The 8,770-nt window shown below is 43.1% G+C and overlaps 1 protein-coding gene across 1 annotated transcript in view; it reads left to right on the forward strand.

Moving 5' to 3' along the window:
• Positions 1-904: 904 nt before the first annotated feature.
• Positions 905-8,770, forward strand: part of FAM71F1 (family with sequence similarity 71, member F1) — a 27,925-nt gene continuing 20,059 nt past the window's right edge. The window contains 3 exon segments of the mRNA XM_006861219.1: positions 905-1,153; positions 2,956-3,140; positions 5,125-5,374. Of these exon segments, the coding sequence (XP_006861281.1) occupies positions 905-1,153; positions 2,956-3,140; positions 5,125-5,374 (684 nt within the window).

Raw genomic sequence — 8,770 nt, forward strand, 5'->3', positions numbered from 1 at the left:
AAGAAAGCCGTGTGAGGATACAGGCAGAAACTTACAAATTAAGGATTGCCCGTCTCCACTAGAAGACGTCATCAATGAGAGAGGCATGGAATAGACTCGCCCTCAGAGCCCTCAGAGGCAATCACACTGCTAACACCCTGATTTTGGACTCCCAGCCTCCACAACTGTGAGCCAATAAATTTCTGTTCTTACCAGCTACTGATTTTATGGTATTTTGTTGTAGCAGCTCTAGGGCACAAATACAGATCCCTTTTTTACCATTTTGAGTGACTAAGATCAGTGAGTTGAAGTGATGTCACTGTTGTGATATTGTACTATAATTATGCAGGATATTGTTGTTGTTGTTGTTAAGAGCCACCGGGAGTCAGTTCTGATTCAGAGCAACCTTGTATAAGGTTTCCAGAGAGCGGCTGGTGGGTTTGAACTGCCAACCTTGCAGTTAGCATTTGTCACTGGAGAAATAGGGTGAAGGGTACACAACAGGATTGCTCTGCATTATGGTCTAGAATTATCTTTAAAAATAAAAGTGAAACTGTTAGGGAAAGTTTACATGAAGAGAAAAACAGGAGTTGAAGGCAGGGAGGTATCGTCCTTTCACAGTGGAAAGAGGCCTCCTCGCTTCCTGCCGGGTTCATGTCCTTCTCAGTACTTTTTGGAAGAGCTCTGTCCTCTGTTCAGAGAAGGGCTGGGGAATGTCAGGGTCTCAAAACTCGGAAGAGTCTCAGGAGGGGAAGTGCAACTCCTCCACTTCCTTTCCTGCAGCCCTGTCTGGTTTCTCGTGATGTCATCCATTCATCATTATGAGCTGAGTGGCGGTCCTAGGCCTGGGCCAGCAACCCCAGAGCCAGGAGGAAGAGAGAGCTCCCAGGACACACGTGCAACAGGCCCCTGAGCATGTGTAGACATGTTGTCATCAGTTCCACACAGAAAGCCATGGTGGAAATCGAAGAAGACAGTCAAAGTCACAAGATCCTATCCAACCTTCACTCCTCTGAATGCCTGGAAAGAATGCAGGGGCCTCTTGCCTGTGGACAGGGAGCCGAACCCTGGAGTGGGTTTTGGTGTGGAGGAAGGACTGCTTTGCCAGATGATGCATTCTCCAGAATTCAACTTGTTTCCTGACTCAGTGGTGTTTGAAAGTAATTTTGTCCAGGTACTCTTGGGTTGTTCAGAATGGCACCCCTAGGTCCTTGTAGACCTTCCAAGATTTGGCAGGTAGAGCCCGGCCCAGGGATTAGCTTGGCATGAGAGCTGAGGCCAGGAGCAGCTGCCAGACATGGCCTGCAAGACCACCCCCATCTGTATCTGGACTTTGCATGGTCCCAGGCCAGGATTCTGCAGACAGTGTTTATATGGGCAAGTCAGACAGAGTCCCTGGGTAACAACTGGTTAAGTGACCAGCAACAAGCCAAAATGTTGGAGGAGTCCTGGTAAACTGCAAGGTCAGTAGTTCAAGCTCACCACCTGCTTCTCGGGAACCCTATACAGGGTCTCTATGGGTCGGAACCAACTCAATGGCACTTCACAACAACAACAAAAGGTTGGAAGTTTAAACCCACCCAGAGATCCCTCACAAGACAGGACTGTGATCTGCTTCTGAAAGACCTGTGCACAAGAGGGCGCCATTAGGTTGGAGTCAACTCAGCAGCAACTAACTACTACAACAACCTTTTCAAATCAACTTGGAGAGGGGTCAGGCACTCTTTGCACTGAGTGAGGTATTGGTGTTGGGGTACCCCTATAAACTCATCATCGAGACTGCCAATCCCAAACCGATAAACAAAGAGGCAGTGAAATAAGATTCCCTCTGTTAGAAGCAAAAACGCTGTAATTGGTGAAAGAAAAGAGCTGGGGACCAGCGAGATTTGAGCTTAGATTCCAGCCTTCTGCTTTCTCTTTGGTAGGCGTCATTGTGTAAGTAACAAGCTCACTCTGAATCCATTTCCTTGGCTATAAAAGGGACTGGATTGACCTTCAAATTAGATGCAAATACACAAGGCCAAGTACAGGCACTCCTTGAAGATGTAGTGGGTTTGGCTTCAGACCACTGCAGCAAATGCATACTGCAATAACATGAGTCACATTTCCCAATATGTATGAAAGCTATGTTTACACTATACTGTAGTCTATTAAGTGTGCAATAAACCAGATCCACTGCCATGAAGTCGATTCCAACTCATAGTGACCCTGTACATAGGGTTTCTGAGACTGTAGATCTTTACTGGAGCAGACAACTTCATCTTTCTCCCACAGAGAAGCTGATGGGTTTGAACCATCAACCTTGCAGTTGGCTGATTACGATGCTGATCCCACAGTACCACCAGGGCTCCTTAAGTATGTAATGTTGTTGTTGAGTACCGTGGAGTCGGTTCCAACTCATAGTGACCCTGCACAGGGTTTCCAAGGCTGTAAATCTTTACAGGAGCAGAACGCCTCATCTTTCTCCTGCGGAACCACTGATAGTTTCAAACTGTTGACCTTGCAGTTCATAGCCTGATTCATAACCACTACACTACCAGAGCTCCTTTAAGTGTGTAATAGCATTATGAAAAAGTTTGAAATATTGTGAGAATAGCCAAAATGTGACACAGACATGAAGTGAGCACAGTCTGTTGGGAAAAGGCGCTGATAAACTTGCTTGATGCAGAATTGCCACAAACCTTCAATTTGTGAAAAAGACAAAAATGCAATAAAGTGAAACACAGTAAAACGAGGTCAGAATGAATTCAATGGCAGTTTGTTGTTGTTTGGAGAGATATTTCACCATCCACAACTTGGTGGGGGGGGAGGTAAAGGTCAAGATGCTGTCAAACATACTGCAAGGCACTGGACAGCCCCCACAATAAAGAAAACTCCAACCCAGCATGCTAATAGTGCCAAGGGTGAGTTGCATTGGTTACAACACCCTGCTGTCTCTGCCAAGTGCTCAGACCATACCACGGGGCTGCTTTGCAGGTCAGGAGGGGCAGAAACTGGATAGATATCTACAAAGCCTCCAACACCACGGCCCTGGGTGTGACCTCCTCTGTGCCTTGCCTGCCCCTTCCCAACATCCTCCTCATGGCCAGCGTCAAGTGGCACCAGGGGCAGAGTCAGACATGGAACAAGCCATCTACAACCCCAAACATCATCCTAAAGAGGTAATCATCTTAGATGGGAAGATAGGACCCTCAGTGGAGGCTGCGTTGTCATCACCCAAGGGGGGCGGGGAATCCAGAGAAATCATCAGCAATGACATTGATTTCTCGAGACAACAGTGACCACATACAATGATGTTACCGAATCAAGGGTTTAAGCACAGTAAAGTTTCATTATTTTTAACAAGTAAGGAGATAGGGAGATAATTCTCAAAGCACTGTCTCCTTGAACAAAGGATTCAAGGAATGTTTAAGCTTTTGGAGGAATGAGGAAATGTTATGTATATTCATAGCATTTCTAGGAAATAACATGCATTATCCAAAAGGAGCTCTGGTAGCATAGTGGCTACGAATCGGGCTGCGAACCTTAAGGTCAGCGGTTCGAAACTACCAGCCGCTCCGCGGGAGAAAGATGAGGCTTTCTACTCCCGTAAAGATTTACACCCTCGGAAACCCTGTACAGGGTCGCTATGGGTCGGAACCGACTCGACGGCACTTAACAACAACAACAACATCCAAAAGGAGGAGGGTGAGGATTTGGCCTGGAATTTGCTATCAGAACCCTCACTTCTAAAGTGGGTCCGAATGGTTGTGATGACTTATTGTTCCATGAACTTTGGTTACTTACCATGACCCCTAATGCTCTGGGGTCAGTTGGAGGACAAGGTGGTCTTTATGGCGCATGTTCTTTAACCAGACTGAAACTGGCTCCAGGGCCCATGAATTGAAGCGTATTTGTAATAAGAAGATTAACAGGAAAAACAGGATAGGTCCTCTCTTATCAGCTAGCTACATTTATTGCCTTTGTGCCAGGCGCTTCTATTAGGAACAGACTTGTTTACGTGGACTTTTTTCCTTTAGGTATATAATTTACTTACATGGTTTAACACAAGGCACCTTAAGGTCTGGGTTGGAAATCTTCAGCCTAGCCAGTTCAGTGATGCACTAGCCAGAGGCAAGCCAAGGACAGCCAAGGACAGTATTGTGCGGACAGAGGGAAAGTGAGCCAGCCTGTATGCCCACTCCCCTTCCTGGTGCGCTCGTCACAGTTAAACCAAAGGCTGAGAGCCAAAGAGGCAGTAACGTCTGATAGACAAGACCACTGGCTGGGGAACACGGGTTCTAGTCCTTGGTGTGCAACTAACTATAAATAATTTTGAAGACGTCACAGTCACTTCCTGGCCCACAGCCTACCTATCTGTAAAATGAGTGTAAGTCTTAGAACCATAATGTACAGTGAAATCATACTGGCCTGAGACTTGTTAAATGCCGTTGAGTCCATTCTGACTCATAGTGACCATGTACAGGGTTTCCAAAGAGTGACTGGTGAGTTTGAATCACCAACCTTGTGGTTGATACCAACCTTGTGGTCAGTGTTTCATCCGGTAGCGCCACAACGGGCCTAAACATCCCTTTTCATTTTTGGGCCTCTTCAAGAAATCTGTAGTATATCTCAAAAATCTCAAGATATCTCTAAAAGTCCAGGAAATTATTTTACTGTGACAAACGTTTCCGTTATATTCTGGGTGTACCTATAGCAAGTCCAGTCCAGTCCCAGAAGACTAATATTATTAGATATAGAGACAATTTGTTGACCTTACCCCTTTGGGAAAGAGTGAGGCATTAAGGTCAATGAATGGACAAGCTAGGTAATGGAAAGGACTCTTGGCAGAGCGCAATAGCTCCGTTGTGTCCTAAAACCCTAGGACCCCAGCTGTCTTGCCCAGGCAGTGTCTCTCAGAGCAGATTGCAGGGTCTCACCCCAAACCTACTGAATTTGAATCTTTTGGGGGTGAAAGTCAAATGGCTACACTTTAAACAAGTTCTCCAGCACAACCTGATCTCCCCCATATTTGAGTATCACTGTGTTAAGAACTATTCTTTCTAACCCAAGAAGCCTGAAGAAAACATCCCTCATTTTTAATGAGGACAGGGTCTTACCAGAAGCAATGCTGTCGTCAATGTGTGTCTTCCCTCACGCCTTCAGGATTCTCCCACTGAAGTTCGTGGAGCTACAGGTCTGTGATAGCCTTCAGCGTATCCTTCGGTTGAGAACAGTCACTGAGAAGATCTACTACCTGAAGCTCCACCCTGACCACCCTGAGACTGTTTTCCACTTCTGGACCCGGCTGATTCAGATCCTGCAGAAGGGCCTATCCATCACCACCAAAGATCCCAGTATTCTAGTCACTCACTGCCTGGTACCGAAGAGCTGCAACGCCTCGGGAGATTCTAAGGTAAGTGGGCACCATTGACAGCCTTCATCCATGGCCCAGGCTGAAAACGAAAGCTTAGTTGAGGTGGAATGTTAGCTGCACTGATCTATCTCTTAGGCTTTTTCTTTCCTAAATTGCTTTGTTATTGTTAAGTGCCGATGAGTCGGTTCCAACCCATAGTGACCCTGTATAGGGAGGGTTTCCATGGAGCGGCTGATGAGCTTGAGCCACCGACCTTGAAGTTCAAATGGACTTTGCAGTCTGGCACATCAATGCACAGAGCTACATCTGCCTATTAAACACTTTTCATTAAACATATAGTCTTGTGCAACCATCACCACGATCCAATTTTAGAATATTTCTAGCACCCTAAAAAGTTCTCTTGAGCCTGGATGCAGCCAAAGACTTCATTTTACTTGGATTCACAATCAACGCTCATGGAAGTAGCAGTCAAGAAATCAAACAACGTATTGCATTAGGCAAATCTGCTGCACAAGACCTCTTTAAAGTGTTCAAGAGCAAAGATATTAATTTGAGGACTAAGGTGCGCCTGTCCCAAACCATGACATTTTACCTAGTCCAGTCCAGTCCCAGAAGACTAATGTGAAAGTTGGAAAATGAATAAGGAAGACTGCAGAAGAATCCGTGCATTTTGAGTTATGATGTTGGAGAAGAATATTAAAAGTACCATGGAATACCAGAAGAGCAAACAAATCTGTATTGGAGGAAGTACAACCAGAATGTTCTGTAAAGATCAGATGACAAGACTTTGTCTCCCATACTTAGAACATGTTATCAGGAGGGACTAGTCTCTAGAGCAAATCATACTTGGTAAAGTGGATGGTCAGCCAAAAAGAAGAAGGCCCCCAATAAGGTATATTGGCACAGTGGCATAAGCAATGAACTCAAGTCTCTTCTGACATCCATATTGGTCTGTTCTTTCTGGTCTTTTTTATGACCTTTTGCTTTCTTTGTGCATGATGTTCTTAATGTCATCCCACAATTTCTCTCCTGTCATTGGTGTCTACTACATCAAGTTTTTTCTTGAAATGGTTTGTAAATTCAGATGGAATATATCTAAGGTCATATTTTGGCTCCTGCGAACTTTTTAAAATTTTCTTCAGTTCAGCCTGAACTTGCATATGAGCAATTGACTGTTCCAAAGTTATCCCCTTGCCTTGGCTGATGATATTGAACTTCTTCACTGTCTCTTCCCACAGACGTAGTCAATTTGGTTCCCGTGTATTCCATCTGGTGAGGTTCATGTGTATCTTGGCCATTTATGTTGAAAAAAGGTATTTGCAACAAAGAAATCTTTGGTCTTGCAAAATTATATCAGGTGATCTCCAGCATCATTTCTATCACCAACACCATATTTTCCAACTACTGATCCTTCCTCTTTGTTTCCAACCTTTGCATTCCAACCACCAGTAATTATCAATGTATCTTGACTGAATGGTTGATCAATTTCAGACTGAAAAAGTTGGTAGAATTCTTCAATTTTTTCACTATTGGCTTTAGTAGATGGTTCAAAAATTTAAGTAATCATGGCATTAATTAGTATTCCTTGTAGGCATATAGATATTTTCCTATCACAGACAGCATTGCACTTCAAGATCAATCGTGAATGCTCTTTTTGACAATGAATGCAATGCCATTCCTCCTGAATTTGTCATTCCCAGCATAGTAAACTATATGATTGTCCAGTTCAAAGTAGTGAATACCAGTCCATTTCAGCCCACTAATGCCTAGCATATTGGTGTCTTCCAGTTCATTTTTGACAACTTCCAATTTTCCTAGGTTGATACTTCATATATTCTATGTTCTAGTTATTGATGGATGTTGGCAGCTGTTTCTTCTCATTTTGAGTTGTGTCCCATCAGCAAATGAAAGTCCTGAAAGCTTTGTTCTATTTATATCATTAGGTTGATATCTAGATTGCTAACTGCAGTTCAAACCCATCAGTTGTTCTCACAAACCCTATACAGGGTAACCATGAGTTGCAGCCAATCAACAACTCTTAACAACAACTACTACTGCTTTGAGGAGACAGCTCTTCCCCAACCATATTTTGAGTGCCTTCTAACCTTAGGGGCTCATCTTTTAGAGTTCCACAGCTATTCATAAGGTTTTCAGTGCTCACCTTCCAGAAGTGGTCCATCTCTCCGTCTTTCTAGCTCTGCTGAAACCCTCCCATCATGGGTGACCCTGCTGACATTTAAAACACCAAAGGCATAGCTTCCAGCATCACAGCAACACACAAGCCACCACAGTATGACAAGCTGACAGATAAGTGGTAGATATGTTTCAGTAGTTAGTTAATTTTTATAACGGAATAATATTACATTGTATAAAATGTGCCACATTTTGTTTATCCAGCATCAGATGACATTGGGATGGTTTCTAGTTTGGTGCTCTTCTGTACAGCTTTTTGTATAGATATACTTGCATGTTTTCACTTGTCTTGGGTGGAGTCCAAGGATTGAAATTGTTGAGTTATATGATGTGTTTATACTTCAACTTTAAAGAATCTAGCAAACAGCATTCCAAAGTAGCTGAACTATTTTACAATCACACCAGCAAGGCAGCAAAGCTTCTGTTTCTTCACATTCTCACCAACAAAAAGACATTCCCCACACATACGATTTTATTTATTTTGTTTTTATTGAGAATATACATATCAATACATAAAAACATTTCAAAAATTGTTGCATATATGATTTAGTGACGTTCATTCTTCAAGTTGTACAACAATTCTTACCCTCTTTTCCTAGTTTTTCCTCCCCATTGGTACAAACTTGATACCTCTAAGGTTCATATCTAGTCTTTCCAGTTACTGTTGTCTATTTGATCCCATAAAGGTAGATCCCATATAGATGTTTACCTGTGCTTTATTGACTACACAAAGGCATTAGACTATGTGGATCATGGCAAGCTATGGACAACATTGCGAAGTATGAGTATTCTGGAACATCAATTGTGCTCATGAGGAATCTGTACATGGACCAAGAGGCAGTTTTTCAAACAGAACATGGAAACACTGAATGATTTAAAATTTTAAAAAGTGTAAGACAGAGTTGTATTCTTTCACCATATTTATTCAACCTGTATGCTGAGCAAATAATCCGAGAAGCTGGGTTATATGAAGAAAAACGTGGCATGAGAATTGGAGGAAGACTCATTAACAACCTGCAATAAACAAATGATACTTGCTTGCTGAAAGTGAAGAGGACTTAAAATACTTACTGAGGAAGATCAAAGACCACGGCCTTCAGTATGGATTGCATCTCAATGTAAAGAAAAAAATTCTTACCACTGGACCAATAAACAACACTCTTATCAACAGAGAAAAGATTTATGTTGTCAAGGACTTCATTCTTCTTGGATCAACTATCAACACTCATGGAAGCAGCAACT

Source organism: Chrysochloris asiatica, unplaced genomic scaffold (assembly GCF_000296735.1).
Source record: "Chrysochloris asiatica unplaced genomic scaffold, ChrAsi1.0 scaffold00041, whole genome shotgun sequence".
Classification (NCBI taxonomy): domain Eukaryota; kingdom Metazoa; phylum Chordata; class Mammalia; order Afrosoricida; family Chrysochloridae; genus Chrysochloris; species Chrysochloris asiatica.